At 35.7% G+C, this 20,101-nt stretch overlaps 1 protein-coding gene across 1 annotated transcript in view; it reads right to left on the bottom strand.

The window, feature by feature from the left end:
- The window catches only part of cdk14 (cyclin dependent kinase 14), a 141,001-nt gene extending 121,319 nt beyond the window's left edge, over positions 1–19,682 (bottom strand). The window contains exons 1-2 of the mRNA XM_055211573.2: positions 19,314–19,682; positions 13,798–13,829 (exon numbers count right to left, since the gene is read on the bottom strand). Coding sequence (XP_055067548.1) covers positions 13,798–13,829; positions 19,314–19,407 — 126 coding nt within the window. The 5' untranslated portion in view covers positions 19,408–19,682. The remainder of the gene's footprint in view (positions 1–13,797; positions 13,830–19,313) is intronic.
- Between the last annotated feature and the right edge of the window lie 419 nt (positions 19,683–20,101).

Below are 20,101 nucleotides of genomic sequence, written 5' to 3'. Positions count from 1 at the left end.
CCGAAACCTGAGTGAACAACTTCATTCCCTACATTCATTCACTACTTTTTACCCACAATGCACTCTGATTTTGAGGGTACATTCGATGTACACTCGTTCACTCATATTTCCCATGATGCAGTGGGAGACGAACGCGTAACTTGAATCAGCTGAATGATACTGACAGTAAACACCAAACATTTTCTTGTTGTCAGTTATTTTCTACTTTTTGAAAATAAACAAATGAAAAATAATTGCGTTATCTTTTATTTAAAATCTAATACACATTTGTATTAAATAATAAATAAACAGCAGTAAATAAATATTATAAGCAGTTGTTTTGTTCTCTTTATTATCAACTAATACAATAAACATGACAAATGTGAAAAACAGTAAGAAAGTAAACTTTACCATTTCACAGCACAATCATTAAAGCCACACAGGTGTTTTTGATGAATCTCTGCGACAGCTCTCTGACGCATGATATTTACGTCAGTGTCTGAAATCGCTCACTCATTTTCATTTGCTTCTTCCCCATATAGTGGACTCAACTGTCATTCCCCATATAGGGAATAGTGAATGAGTGAACGAGGGAACGGTTTCAGACACAGCTGTTGTTACCATAGCAAATAGGCTCACCCCAGAAATGATATATTATATGTTAAAAGCCTAATGGTAAATGCTGCAGGTGTAGAAATGTACATAAACCAGATATTTACTTTGATGTCAGGGCTAGATTACAGCATGAAACCTGTTGTGCATATTAATAAATTAAAGTGTTTAATTGTTGGCACTAGCACTTATAAACACTAAATGGGTAAAAAATTGAAATAAATAGGCTTATTTCTTGGAGGCAAATACCTCTGTTTTTTTTTTAGAAATAAAAGCCAAATGCTTGAACATTTTACAGCCAAGTCATTTTCGTTATGCATTATTTGTTTTGGTTGTTTAAAAACACACAAAAAAATTATCCGATTACTCGATTAATCGATCGATTCAGTGCTAGATTAATCGATTACAAAAAGAATCGATAGCTGCAGCCCTAATACTAATTAATGTCTTTGTGTCAGTTTATTGTTTAAAATGGTTCGCAAGTGTGCGTTTCACATATGTAACGAGGAACCTTTCAACATGATTACGAAATACGTAATACACAGCTAGTGCAAGACAAGAAAGTGCTCTTTTGCCGAAAATGATGATAGTTTCACTAGATAAAACCCTTATGCGTAGTTTGGGATTGTTTAGAGCAATTTGAAGCTGCATTGAAACTGTGAACTGTTGAGCTCCAATAAATTCCAGGAATGTGTTCACCAAAAACCTTCATTTCTTCTCGACTGAACAAAGAAAGACATAAACATCTTGGATGACATGGGGGCGAGTAAATGATCATTTATTGTTGATTTTTGTTTTATAAAAGTGGAATATTCTTTAAAATCAGAAAGCACTAGTGTTGGGCGATATGCCCCATTTTGAGATCGTCCTATCGTCAGCCTGTGAGATCGCCGATATACACGATAGCATCGGGGGGTGGGCAATGGTTTACTCATTTATTTATTTGTTCATTTTTTACTCATGACAAGTCACTTGATTGGTGGACACTGTCATGACTGCAACCTTCTTAAAACTGATGCCATTAGTCCATGCGCGTCATTAAAGTCCAGGTGCTATAAAATTTCCTATGTGCCAGAGAGTGGGAACAACACACTCGCTGGTTTTAACCCTCTGCGCGCCTAACAACCTCTCCAGTAAGAGCCGCACATATTACAAGCCAGAGTCATGCACATGCCAACTATCGTCATGAAGGACCGCTATTGGCGATATGTCTGACGGCCATCTATACGCGATACTATCGTCTATCGGCACAACTCTAAATGGTACTGTAAACAATATTAATAACTCCCACAAACATTCATCAAAAATGTTTCCCAACAAAACAAACAAATCACAGATCAGATAGAAATGCTCAAATTCGGCCCTGTTTTATATTGGCAGTAAATCATAAATATATCATTTCAATCAGGGATTTAAATGTTAAACATTAAGCAACTCTTGAATGCAGTGTAATGTCACGCTTGTGTGCAATTCTACCGAGGACTAAATGGATTGGTTACAGTCTTTATCCTACTGAAGTTGTTGAGAAGCCATGGTAACACGAAACATTATAAGAAACAGACAAAGCTGTCAGAGGAAGCTGAATAATCATGAGTCACCGGAGAAATTCAACCTCACAAACACCAACTGTGAATTAAAGAAAGAAAGAGAAAGGGAATGTGTGAAAGACACAATGAATAAACATTAATGCGTGTGTGTTTGCGACTGCAATGGACTTCATACCGTATACAGACAAGAAATCTCAATAACGTTTCTAGACTAAGCAATACTATTTCTTGTAAAACCAAGATTGAAGGTTCTGTATAATCTTTCTCTGGTGCTTTCCATCTTCTCAAGTCAAACTGTGTGTAATATTTCCAGCTCATGTCAGGATAGTAAAGCAGCTTAGAGGAACGGCAGGGGAAAGACGGCGATTGTGAAATCATCAGATAACGATCAAGGGTTCCTGCTACAAAGTGAGATTGAGTCCCACCTCACCGTTTATCGAAACCTCAAGCGGTTCTCCTGCCAAAGCTGTTGGGAAAAGCCATGGAGATGTTAGCCGTCTACCTAGTTAGAGCAATCAAATTCAATTTAAGTCCTGCATGGTCTTAATATCTTTCTCACCTCTTTCATACTGAAACACACTTAATCTGACGTTTCATACAAGTATGCATGCGGTTCCCTCTCCGAAACAACTAGGTTTTAGACTGATTTAAATGTCGAGATGACAAATGTGGCACTTCCTGGACTGAATCAACCTTTTCCTTTAGAAGAAAGTTATTTAGCAGATGTTAAGATGTGAGCACTGAATTTAAACCAAAAATTGACAAATTGTCTTCACAGACACAAACACAGGCGAAGTTGAGAAACACGACTGTTTGGTTTTGTGCGCTGGACATCGATTCTGCAGCGTCTTTTTTCCTCTGAGAGCGAATGTATGATGAAAACACGAGGCAAATTTTCATTGCAATCTTTGGATGGAAAACATGCCATTCCTCTGACAGTTTCTAGGAAAATCTGATCCAGATAAAGGCCGGACTCTATGGAGCATTTGCAGAAGAATTCTGGGTAATATCACCCCCCAAACGTCCATTAACAGACATCTGTATGGATGGATAAAGGCCAACACAAGCTCAGACCTCACACTGACGCACACAAACAGATAACTGATGAGGGGGAGAGCGTGATATGACAACCTCATCAGGTTTACACAGCATTTCACACTTCATTATAAGCTAATGAAGGAAGAGGAAAACAGACGACAGCCCATTAAAACTGTCACTTATTATGTGAAATAAGAAATACGCCTCAAGCTATCGATCCGTCCGTGACCCAACTTTTTATCCCGTAAATGCTGCGTAACATTTCAAATTTCTGGATAGCGGCATAAGTGGAAGAAATTAGCAAGATGAAGTCTTGACACCGCTGTCACAACCGTGACTTTACAGTCTATCTTCTAGTATTCTCACTGGGAACCTCTGGAAGATCTTCGGATAATTAAATAAGACAAAAATACTACAACATTTGTTTTTTTGCAGTACAAAATACACATCAAAATCTCAAAAGGCAAAAATTACCCTATTTACTACACTAAATGTTCCTGGTCTGACCACCATAGATTTTATATTACAATCACAGTTATCAAAGTTGAAAAGATGAGATTTTTGGAGATTTGAGAAGATTTTTATCCAAAAATAGGGTAGGAAATATTTGCCAAACATAAAAGTGAATGATTTACACAACTAGCCGCTCTGCAAATAACTGGGGAGGATTTAAAATGATGAAAGATGACATTTATTACATCAAACAAAAGAAAGTAGAAAACATGTCAGACTTTAATTTAACAGAGAATAAATAATGATGAGATCAGACAGAAGACGGACAAATGGAATTTATTAATTTATAAAAATACTTTAGTCCATTATGTATTTGAGAAAAGCTGTAAATTTGATGAAACATACTTGAATCCGAAAATAAAAGACATGACTTTTTGTTATTTTGACAATATATTGTTATTTTTGTATTATTTTATTTTTTTCAGTTTGATTTACTGAATTAAACTAATGTAGATGTACTAGGATATGAGCTTAAATTCATATCAAGGTATTTTCCACTCTCCGGCCAGTATATTGGTATTACAGTATATTGTTAAATTAATTAGTTAAATTACTGGCAAAATATGTATTTTTAATCTTATTAAACTCGAAAAAGTGAGGGTTTGGTCATAGAAATGATTTTTTTCAACTCGAAAAGACACACGGTGGATGGGCAGCCTCATCTTGTTATGAATATTATGCATATTGTCACTGTCGGATTGAAACCTTGTGTCTTTAAAACAGCTTTTCATATTTATGAATATATAACAAATACTGTATTTCTAAATAAATCAACACATAAACACATATCTTGACATCATCTTTAAACAAGTGAACAATGTGCTTCTGGATATTCCTTTCAGTCGGCTTTAACATCATATTCACGCTCTGCAAAATAACTAAAAAGATACACATATTTCCAATCATATAAATTATTTTCTAACATGGGCAGCTGCTCAGGGTGGCATTTTGCAGGGGTTGGCACCGGGTGCCCATGCAAAATAAAACTAAACACAACCGTGACCGGGTTTTACCTCTCATTACACGACACATTGATTGTTTAACGTGCACTAATCTGTATGGGACTCAGAGCGTGAACTCTCCACGCGGTGACATAAGAGATTGATGACAGTGCTTTGTAAATGACCAAATTGAACAAACAATATAAATGCAAAGATACAATTCATGAATATGTAACGGTATCAACGATATTGCAAAATCCATATAATGGAGCAACACAATACTTGAAATGCACATATTCATCTGAAGAGTCAATTTCTCTCCGTAGAAGTGCATCAAACACAACTTATATAGCGGTATGACCTACATAAAACAACACAGAGCTAAGGACTAAATATATTTTTAAGACAACAACAATAACACAAGACATATGCATGAAATATTAATAATATATATCAATAATAATCGCGCCGACCGGTACAGCTTACAGAAGCTCGGATAACAGAAGCAAATGCTTGAAAACATCTCTACACATTTTATATTCATCCTAATCCTCTTTATCAACAGATCATTTCAAACCAAGCACTATTTAAGTCGGAAAAAAATTATATTTACAATAATGTTAATTAAATCACACTGATGCCTAGTTTATAAGCATTATGATTTGTTTATATTACCACAGTATTTTATGACAAGTAAGCCAAATTCTACCCCAATCTCTTATTACTGCAATAAACTGAAGTAACAATATCATTTTAATCTGCAAGTTTGTACAATAGACAAAAATAGAGCAATGTTTTCTTTATATTACAGTAATAAATAGTTTTGCATTAAAATAATGAGACTTAAAAAGCAAAGTGTGCACAATGCTACAAATCTCAATGGTATTAAATACAGGCTTCAGTTTATTTTTCTTATGTGATGTGTCTCAAAGGGCCAAAGTAAGCAGACCCCAGGGGCCGGAGGAGACGCCGTATGAGGAGTAACATGAGAGACTCACTGCACAGAGGCAGAAGATTTGAGGGAGGTCACATTTTCCCTTCGTTCTGTAAACGCTGTTGAACAGCCGACAGGAAACGACTCTTTTCCTTTTGAATTCTTCACATGCTTCTCTAACTACACCAGACATTTATAGCCAATAGACCGAACCCGTTCCCATGAAGAGCACCACACATCTTATCATTTCATTTTCATAGAGAAACAAACTAAAAATATTACCATTTGGGAATATGGCCAAGATATGATCCCAAAAACAAGACGTCAAACAGCAGAATATAACCACCGGACAATTTTGGAAATCATTTTAAATTTACTCAAGAAAATACAGGCAGTGTTGCTAACAGAAGCTGCGTTTCCATTACAAATTTGCACAAAGCATGCGAGATCACGCGAGTGTAAAAACTTTTTTGCGATATATGGGAGATTTTGCGTATTGAATTGAAAATACAGCCAATGGAAACACCTTTGATTTCGCAAAAACTCCCATATATCGCAAAAAAAGTTTTTACACTCGCATGAGCTTGCACGCTTTGTGCAAATTAAGGGTAAAGGAAACACAGCTAAAGTTAGGGTGGTTGTCAGGATTTTGCTTTACAATTGTTTCCTTACCTTAGCCAGTCAAAAGAGCTTAACCTTTAAATCTCTGTGATGTTCCTACCCAGTCTCATGTAGATGCATATAAATAGCATGAAGTGTGAAAATCGTGCAATACATACAGAGCCGATCTTGGCCTTCTGTGGGCCCTAAGCAACTTTGTGAGGAGGCCCTGTCATCGCGTTCATAAAAATCATTCACTGTCTCTGCTTAAATGTAGCTATAAACAAACTGTTAACTGAAACACGTATTATCTTAAAGCGGTACATTTTTGCCACATGTACATTACTGTACAGCTTACTTCCTAATTATAACATTGACACATGTTTTCTGAAAAGCCCTTAATCTGTTACATTATTACTTAGAAAACAAGGTCTACTGCCAAATCTATTATTTTTTTAAAGAGATGTAGATTTTTAGGGAAACAAATGTAAAATAAAACCAAAATAGCTGTCAGATAAACTATAACAAACAACTCAACAAATTTTCCAAAGGTCAGACATAAACACACCAAAATACATAAATCATTCTCTAAATATGCTAATATTACACCTAATGTGCATTGTTTTAAAATGCTAAGGAGTCGCACAACATCTTGCATGAATAAATGTGATTTTTTTTTAACACGTATGAAAGATTTTGATTATTAATGTGTACAAGCATTTCTAACAAAACATACTGGACTAAAACTGAATCTAGGGATTTGGACTGCAGTGTTTGTTATAAATCCATTGCATGGTTAGTCAAGACTAAATATGAATTTTGTGTTCTTAATCTTTTTACTTCACTTTCATGGCGCTTGTCCTTCCTGCTCCGGGCGGATAGCTTTAATATCCGAATGAAGGTGCATGTTGATAGGCGCATCAACCGCATGCAGAGTTGCATAGATGGACTAATAACTGTAATTAAAGTATCATGAGATCAGACTGCTTGTTATAATATCGAATAGCTTCCGCGGCACAATGATGTCACTCGTCAGCTGGTCTGTGCAGCGCTGCATGAAGTTAAGAACAAGGGGGCCCCCTAGTGGTGAGGGGCCCTACGCAGCTTGCGTAACCTGCGTATAGGGTGGATCGGCTCTGAAAACATATGCCAAATCCCAATTTGGCGTGCATATGATAAGCCAGTCCTCCCCGTTCACTTAAACGGCGCATCTTTTTTTGTTGGTTTATTTATTGGTTTCTCAATTTTTTTCTGTTTTTTAAACCATAAAAAACAGGTTTAGGGTTAGCTTGGGTTTAGGTTTTCGCATGGGTTTAGGGTTAGATTTGAGATTTGCTTAAGGAGGTTATTTAATATACAGGTTTCAAGATGTTTTTGTCTATTTTTAAGCCATGGTCGCTTGGAGTTGAGGTTAGAATTAGGGTTATGGTTATGATGTAATTTTTATGTAACAAAACGTTGTTCTAACCCTAAACCCAGGCGACAATGGTAAAAAAATAGCAAAACAATTGATAAACCAATAAATAAAACAACAAAAAGTGAATGGGGAGGATTGCCGTATCATATGCACAATTTTCACACTTTGTGCTATTTATACGCAACTCCGTTCTATATTCTGCTCTATGCATTCGTTCAGGTGCAATCTACAATGCAAATTGATGGGATTTCTTTAGCAGTTTAATCATCTGACAGATATAAATCATCTGTTTATTCAATCAGAAATCATTTCTCTTTTACAAGCTATATATGATGGTGGCATTTATGAAAAATGAAATTGAATTAATTTGAATGAATTAGATTTATGATTGATGCATCTGGCAGATGCTTATATCCAAAGCAACTTTCTGAAGTTGAACACAGTGAATCTTCATCTACAGACACACAACACAATGAGACATTCAGCCATCAGATTGTCTTATTTGAAACGATATGAAAAAGAGCGTGTAAGACCTCTAGAAACCTGTACGTTTGACATGTATTGTCACCTGATGCAAATATAACACGTGTGTCAGCAGACACGAGTCTTTCAAGAGAACTGAAGCCACCCGCATGCCTGCGCTTACTGCGTGTCTCAAGAGAGCAGAGACGCTCATGCAGCTCTAACCAGATGTGACTGCGGGCCGTGACAGCGAGAAGCCAAGTGCATCAATGCAGCAGAGCTGCAGGGTTCAATAAAGATCTCACACATACTTACAGAAAACACTGGGATGCTGAAAAATACCAGTTTATGGCGTTATACATACAACATGAGAAAATATAAACAACGCATCAGCACACATCATATTTAAATGTCTGCAAACTGAAGTGGCATCACAAACTTGACTTTTAATTCTGCACATCTATCCAGTTTGGTCTCATTAATACTTCCAGTGTAGTTCGGAGAAACTGAAGTCACAAATACATGAAATCAAAAAAACTATTCAAAGCTGGGATATGGAAGAGCGGGCCACAAAATAACGCTTTTTGGCTTTGGGTCCATCATTCAAAAAACATTTAAGTTAGATTAATATATTTTTTACACAATTAACACACACATCTCTGCTACAAATTAACACTTAAAGTTTGTATATGTGATCTATCGTTATCATATAATTACACCGAATGTGACAGGAGTGCAAATGTTACCCCATAGGTGGGGTTCATTGTAACAAACAGAGGGTTTGTTGTAACACCTGATAGAAAATTTTGTTTTAGTTTAATCAAATTCTGTCTATATACTAAAGGTGTATATTATTTATATATCAGCCCATAATAGATATATATCCACACATTCCTCCATCCATCCATCATCCTTCATCTAATCATCCTTGTGTTATGCAGCAATGCAAATAAATATTTTTTTGAAAGGGCTGCACAATTAAGACAAAAAAAATCATAATACTGAGCTATTTCCCCTGATATTTTATTAACCGTTATTATTTTGATGAATAGTATTGACATTGTTTTCATTTCATTATCATTGTATACTTGAGGCTTAATTGTAACACTGTGTGACAACTACCCAGCAAACACAGAACGTTCCCCTAATGTTAGTTTTTGGTTATATTTTAGTTATTTTTTGGGAACCAAAAAATAACGTTCTGGGAACGTTATTTTTAGGTTTTATTTTTTGCAACCATAAAATAACGTTCCCATAACGTTGTAGGGTGGTTATTTTTAAATAACCTAAAAATAACTTATACAGAACGTTATTTTTTGGTTATTTTTTTTGGAACCATAAAATAACGTTCCCATAACGTTGTAGGGTGGTTATTTTTAAAATAACCTAAAAATAACTTATACAGAACGTTATTTTTTGGTTATTTTTTTGGAACCATAAAATAACGTTCCCATAACGTTGCAGGGTGGTTATTTTTAAAATAACCTATAAATAACTTATACAGAACGTTATTTTTTGGTTCTTTTTTGGTTATTTTTTTTGGAACCATAAAATAACGTTCCCATAACGTTGCAGGGTGGTTATTTTTAAAATAACCTAAAAATAACTTATACAGAACGTTATTTTTTGGTTCTTTTTTGGTTATTTTTTTGGAACCATAAAATAACGTTCCCATAACGTTGCAGGGTGGTTATTTTTAAAATAACCTAAAAATAACTTATACAGAACGTTATTTTTTGGTTCTTTTTTGGATCTTTTTTTGGAACCATAAAATAACGTTCCCATAACGTTGCAGGGTGGTTATTTTTTAAAACAACCTAAAAATAACTTATACAGAACGTTATTCTTTGGTTCTTTTTTGGTTATTTTTTTGGAACCATAAAATAACGTTCTCATAACGTTGCAGGGTGGTTATTTTTAAAATAACCTAAAAATAACTTATACAGAACGTTATTTTTTGGTTCTTTTTTGGATCTTTTTTTGGAACCATAAAATAACGTTCCCATAAAGTTGCAGGGTGGTTATTTTTAAAACAACCTAAAAATAACTTATACAGAACGTTATTTTTTGGTTCTTTTTTGGTTATTTTTTGGAACCATAAAATAACGTTCTCATAACGTTGCAGGGTGGTTATTTTTAAATAACCTAAAAATAACTTATACAGAACGTTATTTTTTGGTTATTTTCTGGAACCATTAAATAACCTAAAAACAACTTATACATAACGTTCTCTAATGGTTATTTTTTGGTTATGTTTTTTTTTTAGGAAATGAAGTGAATGCATAATTAAACCCATTATTCATTTAGTGTGCACGTCTAATATGCGCGTGCTTGTCTGCACGAGCTTACCGCCTTCTTCACGAGTACCCGCTTTATCTTGTGCTCAGGAAAAGTCGTTAATTTAAAAAATAAATTTTTTTAGTTTTTACCTCAGAGACTTACATTATTTTAGCGGTTCTTTTGTCTCTTTCTTGATTTAGTAACTTAAATATGTGAGAAGAAATATATATACGAGTGATTTCCAATCGATTTGAGGAGAATTTGAGGAGAATATAATGTTAGAAACTTTTTATTGTTGTAAAAACGGATAGCCGACTAACTGTGGTAAGATCTTTTAACCTAAAGTGACTGATTTATTTCTCATTGCGTTTTAACTTCAGAGTATATCATTCTAGCGATTTCTTTTTTGTTTCTTCATTAGTAGCTTAAATATGTGAAAACGAAAATATATTTTAATTATTTCCATGAAGAGAATATGAAGTTAGAAGCTTTTGATTATTGTAAAAACTGAGAAAGAGATGCTGATTGTTGTTACTTAATAATGGAGAGGCGGCTGCTGTAAGGTCTGTTAAACTAAACTGAATTACATGTTTATATATTTTCAATAAATATCTGTTTTAACTCTTCTTTATTGTGTTGAAGTCACTATTATATATTTGATAAAATATAATGTTATCTAAATACATAATATGTGATGTGTTGAGGTATTTTTATATAAAATAACCTGTGTTATATAATGGTATAATATTTTAATAGACATTTTTTCCAGTAATAGCATAATTTAATTATTATAGATTTTGTATTAAATAAATTATTTTATTCCTCCTTATACGGAAATGTGTTTTACTTATTTTAGATAGATTTGATAGATAAAAACACAGCATGGGATGTACTAATAGACGTGCCGTACTTTTGTAAGCCTTCACTTCTTCACTGAGGCTGGAGTCTTGCACGCTCTGTCAGTGCGTGCACGGAGCCGCGGCAACGCGCCCTCGCGCCCTGGTGAGATCATTTTTCACTCCATGTCAGCTGTGGATTTTCCAAGGTTTGTTTTTGGTTAGCCAGGAAAGTTTTCTTTACAGAAATAGAACGTTATTTTTAGGTTATTTTAACGTTTTCCTAACGTTATTCTAACGGTCTCCTAACGTTATTCTAACGTTCTCCTAAAGTTATTCTAACGTTCTAATAACATTAGGAAAACGTTAAAATAACCTAAAAATAACGTTCTATTTCTGTAAAGAAAACTTTCCTGGCTAACCAAAAACAAACCTTGGAAAATAACGTTATGGGAACCAAAAACTAACGTTAGGGGAACATTTTGAGAACCAAAAACTAACGTTAGGGGAACGTTTTGGGAATCAAAAATTGTTAGCTGGGTAACCCCGCTGTGTAAAAATGTTTTTAATCCCAGCTATCAGTTACTGAGTTACTGACATGTTTCTAAATGCTATTATGTTTTAGGTAACACAACAGTGATTAAAGGGGCCATGGCATGAAAATCTGACTTTTTCCATTTTTAAGTGCTATAATTGGGTTCCCAGTGCTTCTATCAACCTAGAAAATGTGAGAAAGATCAACCCAGTAACTTAGTTTTGTTAAACCATTCTCTGCAAGCATGTGGAAAAAATTGCTCATTGAAATTTGGCTCTCCTTAATCTGCACTATCCAATCACAGCACTGCCATTTAGTGCAGAAAGAAAGAGAGAGAGAGAAAATAATTGACAGCACAATTGAGTTTCAATTGCATCAAGCCACCATCATTGTGATCAGTGTTTGCACTTCATCCACTCATTTGCATTTTAAGGGACACACCCAAAACAGCACATTTTTGCTCACACCTACAAAGTGGCAATTTAAACATGTTATAATAAATTATGTATAGGGTATTTTGAGCTAAAACTTCACATATGTGTTTGGGGGACACCAAAGATTTATTTGACATCTTAAAAAAAGTGTTGTGCCATGGCCCCTTTAAAATAATATAAGGTTGGATTTGGTGACTAAGGGGCTGTTTACACTTGGCATTAACATGCGTTTTTGTCGATCGGATCACAAGTGGACGACGTTAATGCCAGGTGTAAACAGTGTTCACAACTTTTGAGCTCGTCCACTTTCGACCACTTTCAACCACATCCAGAGGTAGTCGAAACCACTTTCGATCAGATCGCTTTGGAGTTGCGGAACGCATATGTGGTTGAATGTGTTCGAACAGTCACACGCGACCGCCTTCTCTCCGCCCATTTATCTCATCGGAGGTATTAAACACAAGTTTTACGTCTTTTTTTACTTCTGGCGTGAACATTCGGTGAACAGCTCTATTTTTAGCATTTCATTGATAAAACTAAAGCGTCTGATCTCCGTAGTTTCGTTTTGTAAGCGTGTGAAAGTTGCGCGATCCTATTTCATCAATTGCGCTGAAAATTCAGAGAAAGCTCTTACATACTCATGTACAAAACTCCGTGTAGCATGTATACTTGCTAAACAAGCAGCGGACCTCGACATAATATTTGTTAGCGTCCATATAAAATCATAATTACTCCCGCTCGGGTTTGAATGACCGCAGAGAGACTCGCCCACCGTCTCACGGAACACCCCCTCATAGTATTCAAGAGAGAAGCGGTCGAAAGTGGACAAAAGAGACAGATTTAAATACCAGGTGTAAACGTAATGTGTCTCTCTCGTCCACTTGTGATCTGATCGATGAAAACACATCTTAATACCAAGTGTAAACAGCCTCTAACACACCCAACTCAGAAATTGAAACAGAAATGTACTCACCCCTACCTCACAGATTGCTTCTCCATTTTGTTTTAAATAAACAAGTGTTGCTTAGGTCATGGCAATTTTTCCAGGAACTTGAAGAACTTGTGGGCACCCAGAAATGTACTGTATTCTTTGGAAAACTCGTTTATGCAAAAACCAAAGCCACAAATTTCTCAGCAATGCTTTTTAAAGATACATGGCCATCAGCCTAATGCTTTGACATGATCCCATGAGCAGAAACATGGACTGATTCTCAGGTGAGATGTAAACCCAGCTCAAATCCCTGAGGTGATATAAACAATCCAACAGGGTCTTCAGTGATCCAGAGGACATTCGCAGTCACTCGTACAGTCTATCACTAAAGATGAACTAAACTTACAGCCAACTGTCCACAAAAACAAGAAGTTTGATTTAAAGTTGACCTCAGGAGTAAAATCATGTTTCATCTTCCTTGCAGTATCACTCGAGGGCCTGTTTCTAGTGCTAATGGAACAAGAGATGATTTGGTGTCTTGGCACAAAAGTGCAGCATAACCATGAAACATCTCTTACACAATCAAAACTGACATTTCAACCCTAAAGACTCAAAGAGCAACGCAACACAGCCCAATGAAAGTCAAAGCTCTGTACAATAAATCAGGGTAAAGACACAGAGAGGTGAAATCAACAACCCTGACAAAAAAACTTCATAAAAGTTCAGCTCTTCTCTTACCTCATCAAAGCCACTGTCCTCTTTCTTGAAGGCTTTAGGGAGAAAAGAGAAATGATATTAGACATTGAGTTTACACAACAGTAAATAAAATTATGTATTCTTCACATGCAAATGAACTCAGTATCTGTAGTAATTCCTCCAGATTATGTTTAGCCCCATACAAAGGTCATTAAACCTGTCATTAAAAATTATTTCCTTAAAAATTAAGCCTGTTTTATAGCCATTTTTGCCACTGATATTATTATAATGACAATGAAGCACCTGCAAAATCTCATTACTGCAGTGCAAAAATAAAATCACATTTTCATTGTGTCAGAAACAATCACACAGTACAGTAAAGTAATCATACATCAGTAGTAATAGCTGTATTACCTTTAAATAAGAAACAATTCATATTTTACTGGTAAAATATATAATGTATTTCAGAAATGAGATTTTAATGAGAGCACCTTTGAGAATACTGAAAATCACAAAAACAAGAACTAAATTTACAATGAAAATCGGCTGATTTATTAGTGATGAGATAAACCAGTTTCACTTTATAATAAGGGTCCATGAATCATAATGAACTGAGACACAAATGTGTTTTACTTAAAAATGAACTAATGCTGAGTTCAGGCATGTACTTCAATCATAAACTAATGAAGAGTCATCATTAAGTACAACATTACATGCTTTTAGTCAATCGTATTAATTAATAATGAATTCATGTGTTGAGTCATGTTGTAGTTAATGAAGACTCTTCATTAGTTTATGATTAGTTCATGCCTTAACTCAGCATTAGTTCATTAGGAATCATGGACTCTTATTACAAAAGGCAAGTACAGACTTCATTTTTAATGTACATTTTTATCTCATTTCTCATTCCTTTTAATTTGGGGGTTAATGTGACCTGGACAGGTTATCTTCACATTCACCCTCACGTAAAACATTTAAACCTCGGCTAAACATTTGCTTGATAAAGACTCATATAAATACATGAAATAAATGCACATGAAAAGTCCATCTATACATGTGTGTTTGCAGAAATACCAACTTATACTGTCACACACTTGTACTATAACTTTGATGCAACTTCAGTATGGCTGCAAATGTGAAATACAGCTTAAATTATCACCCTTAAATATCTCTTATTATAGTATTAAAGAATGTCTTGCGATGGCATCAGGGGAGATCTGCACATATGATATACCATCCCATTATCACGAAATTATGTACCTATGTTTTCCGTGACACTGACACGCTTTCCGCCTTTTTGCGTGAACATGTCACGTATTTCTTTGAACGTGTCACTGTCACGTATTTATTATTTATACCACGAGTCTGTTGAATGCTGCATTCTGATTGGCTGAGAAATGTTCTATGGGTGTTGATTATTTTCCAGTAAACCGCACACCTTACTTTTCAAATGTCTTAAAAATAGGCACCAGAGCAATGTTTGTGGTAACCGTGGTATAAGAGGAATAATTGACTCCGGTCCTTTGAATTATTTGAAAATAATGCACACCTTCGCGTCGTGCCGCATTACCACCTTGGTGTGCATTATTTTCTTATAATTCAATGGCCCGTCGTCAATTATTCCTTACATATAAGTTACTGTTTTGTCCTATTTCTTACAATTGTCGCTTCTGTTTTTGGTTAGATTTACATAAAATGAGATCCTTACCCAAACAAACTCTAACCCTAATGCCAGGCGACAATAGTTAAAAAAAATTAACAAATTACACAAAATAAATCATGAAAAAATAAAATAAAAATACTTAAACACCAAATCTAACACTAAACCAAAGCGTCAATGGTTTGAAAATAGGACAAAACAGTTGAGTGACAAATACGTGACAGTGACACGCAAACAGAAATACGTGACATGTTCACGCAAAAAGGCAGAAAAACGTGTCAGTGTCATGGAAAACACTCAAGAAATTATGTGACTATAGGTACATAATTGGGATACAGGGTTGAATATACACATATTTCTGTCAGCTAACTGCTTAATAAACCCTTTTCATAGACAGATCATTTATTAAAAAGCACAAGCATGCAAACGATTGTTGCTGTAAAACAGAGCATCTTTTTTTCATGTTCCCTATGAAATTATTTATTCATGTTGCTATTGTTTAGAGACAATGACAGTTTTAAGCAGCGGCCTGTTAACCTGAATTTATTTTAGATTTAAAGTCCTTTACTTTACAGAAAAAGTGAATTTACACAACCTGAGTGCCGAGGAGACGCATTAACTTCAATATCGAACTTCAATATATATTTACTTCTAACAGTAGCTCAAAATATTCACCTGCCACATTCAAACTCAAATGCTTCAGACGGTTCAGGACGGGCTGGATAAAACATCACAGACTCTTCACAAAGCTTTATAATGGAGAAAACCAGTCGACTGAAATAGATATAGCTAAAAGGAAACCTTACAGGTGCTAGAAAGTCTCTTTTGATTTCAAAAGTATGAGCAGGTTGCTTGGTTAGCATTATGGTCGATATAATCTACATTATTCTCGCTTACTCCATCTCGAATGGATTTTATTCACTGAGCTTGTGGCGTTATGGGACTGTCTTCTTTGCAAAGGGTATGCAACACTGCCTTAGAAACTAACCAACAGACTAGGTAGCCTATATATGTAGGCGGTAGGTCCATATGAATTCATGTATTTTATTTATTCTTGTGCCCCAAAGACACAATAAACAGATCCCAAAAAAGCAGTCATTTAACCGAAGATTTTAGCGTTCATCAATCATGAATCAGATGATCGGACCAGACAGTGTCTTTAGGAAGCAAAGGTCCCCCTAGGCAGCGTTTTCTACTGCAGCTTCACAACAGAGACGTCTTTATGGCACTGACTAGCAGAGAATCTCAAATCAAACTGCAGCAGGGCTTTGTTTCCAACCAGATCAACGTTCTCCTGCTCTGCTCTATCATATATCAGGACGATGTGTTTATTCTTACATAAATAAAGAAATTAAATGATTTCATATTATGCAACTATTACAATTGTCTAAACAAATATATTTGACGGTGGTTGTGGTTGCTTGTACTGTAACGCATTCCTGGAGTCTTCCCAAAAGAGACATCTGAGATGTAAACCTCATGTTGTGTTTAGAAGACTCTAATAATCTCCAAACTGACTTTCTATGATCTTATGAAAACATCATTTTTACTTGATAACATTCACTAAACAACCCCTATGAAATGTTACATGGATTTTATATGGGGTCTCAGTTATTAAAGGTGCCGTAGAATGTAAAGCTGTATTTATAGGCATAGATGAATAATAAGAGTTGTGTACGTGGTAATGACATATCATGAGCCTCAATCACAATTGTTTCCTCCTTCTTATGTAAACCTTGTGCATGCAAAAGACATGAGGGAGGGGATATCTGTGATTCCATTTTGCAAAACCATGGGGACGGATTGCGAAAGCGTGTGCACGGTATATAAATTTGAGAGCACGGATTGTTAACTCGTGCGTACGGTTTATTAATCCGTGTGCACGATTTGTAAAACTGAGGGAACAGTTTAAAGGATTAGTCAATTTTCTTTAAAAAAATACAGATAATTTACTCACCACCATGTCATCCAAAATGTTGATGTCTTTCTTTGTTCAGTCAAAAAGAAATTATGTTTATTGAGGAAAACATTTCAGGATTTTTCTCATTTTAATGCACTTTAATGGACCCCAACACTTAACACTTAACTTAACAGTTTGTAAACTGAGTTTTAAAGGACTCTAAACGATCCCAAACGACGCATTAGGGTCTTATCTAGCGAAACGATTGTCATTTTTTATAAGAAAAATTAAAAATATGCACTTTTAAACCTCAACTTCTCGTCTATCTCTGGTCCTGTGACGCGCCAGCTCGACCTCACGTAATCGCGTAAAGAAGTAGAAAGGTCACGTGTTACATATATGAAACGCACATTTGCGGACCATTTTAAACAATAAACTGACACAAAGACATTAATTAGTATCATAATCTACATACAACAACATCAGAACAGTCCTCTTTCTCCACACTTGTAAACACTGGGGCGTAGTTTCGCATACATCATCCGTGACCTCTTGACGTGATGACATATTAAGTGAGGTCACGCTGGCGTGTCACAGAACCGGAGATAGACGAGAAGTTGTGGTTTAAAAGTGCATATTTTTTATTTTTCTTGCCAAAAATGACAATCGTTTCGCTAGATAAAACCCTTTTGCCTCGTTTGGGATCGTTTAAAGTCCTTTGAAACTACAATTTTAAACTGCATCAAAACTGTGAACTGTTGAGGTCCAATAAATCCATTAAAATTAGAAAAATCCTGGAATGCTTTCCTCCAAAAACATAATTTCTTCTCGACCGAACAAAGAAAGACATCAACATTTTGGATGACATGGTGGTGAGTAAATTATCTGGATTTTTTTTAAGAAAATGGACTAATCCTTTCATAATCTGTGATTACGTTTTATAAACTGAGTGGATGAATTACAAAAGCATGATCACGGTTCACGGATTTGCTTTTCTCCGGGGGGTGACCTGTCAGGCTCCGTAGATACAGGCTCACACACAGAGCTACTGAAGGAGCTGCTCTGAGAAATAGCCAATCAGAGCAGAGCTCAAAATATTATTCATGACCCTTTCAAATAAGGTAATAATAGACCATTTCATTATAAAGAACAAATCCTAGGGTTGTAAATGGAGATGTAAAACTGACTTTGGATCATTTTTGCACTTAATAAAGCCACAAACCTTCTGTGTAGATATCAGAAACAGATTATTACAATGCATTATTTGGCACCTTTAACAACCCCTATGAAATGTTACAAGACTTTAATATGGGCTCTCAGTTATTAAACATTAAATGTGAGTATTGTATTTGAATGTTAAATTGTTCACACTGATTGGTGGACACATTGTAATTTGTAATTCTTTACTCATAAACCATTAATCTCCAGCACTTACCCCAAGTCAAACTCAACAAAACATGAGGGTTAAGCAGAAGTATGGGTTCAGTCTGGTGGTTTATTAAAATCTCACTGCTGTCTATGAGCTGAGATATCGCAGTGGGTCTTGTGTATGATCTATCTGTGTGGTATCAGATGAACAATGATGAAGCCTCAGTCACAATGTTACAAACACACACAGGTTTATGATCACATCTGAACTTCTGACACATCAGATGAATCCTTACACGTGCATTATGCCGCAGTCACAGCAGCATTATCTCAATATCAGATCTCAATCTCTGTCTCATATACACATACAGCGCTTTGTTTATAGCTCAACACAATCATCCGATTCAATTCAGTTTAATTGAACTCTTTTCTCTTCAATGTTACGAGCTGATGCATCATCATCTGCACTAATACTTCATATGTCTACATTGCTGCTTGCATTATTAAATGTTTGAAATGCTTGGCTCAAGATTATTTACAGTAAAAGTCAAACTTTTGCCTTGACCCAACAGGCTGCCCAGTAAAACCAGCAGCACCAGTGAACAATAACATCATGTTTGAGTCACTCACCGATGCGACTGAAGCTCTCGGACAAAGTTCTTCTTAATTTCTTCATTTTGCCGATTTTCTCGGGAGGTTGAGCTGCTGGCATTAAATCGCACATGACGGCTGAGAGTCAGAAATCCTGCTGAAGATCCAGAGGAGTTTAAATCGGGAATTAAACCTCAAAATGAAACTGTTGTGTGAAACAGCGCGCGACTTTTATTCAATATACATCTCTAACGTCTTCACTATAGACTTCATATCTGTAGACAATGTAATCCGCAGTGATTGTAAGCAGGAAAACTTGAAGGCTGTGTGTCTGTGTGAACGCTGCGGTTTTCCTGCTGTTCTCTCTGGAAATCTGGATGTCATTTTGGGATTCTCTGTTTGAGGGAGAGAGAGACGAGAGTTAACCCCGCCCCCGCAGGGCAGCCATTGGTCGGTTAATGAACTTGACATCTGTAATTGGCTGCATTATATGTATATCATCAGCAGAGCGCCGCCTCGCGCTCGATAAAGCGCTATGAAAGCGAGTCAGTCAGGGCATCCCGAGGACACGAGGGCTTTTAAAACAAATCGTGGATATTTATTAATGTGCTGTTAACTCTTTAGATTAATTACGTAGAGAATTAAATGCTTATTTCATAAAGGATAAAGACAAACCTATTACACATATTCCGCTATATGTTGAGTGGTTTTAATTGCTGTAATAATTCAGGTTCCCAATATATTAAAGGGGACAGAGAATGAAAAAGCATTTTTACCTTGTCTTTGTTGAATAATGGTAGTCTACCCACATTCACAAACATACAGCA

This window comes from Misgurnus anguillicaudatus, chromosome 10 (assembly GCF_027580225.2).
Source record: "Misgurnus anguillicaudatus chromosome 10, ASM2758022v2, whole genome shotgun sequence".
NCBI classification, from domain to species: Eukaryota; Metazoa; Chordata; class Actinopteri; order Cypriniformes; family Cobitidae; genus Misgurnus; species Misgurnus anguillicaudatus.
This window is presented reverse-complemented; position numbering and strand designations above follow the sequence as displayed.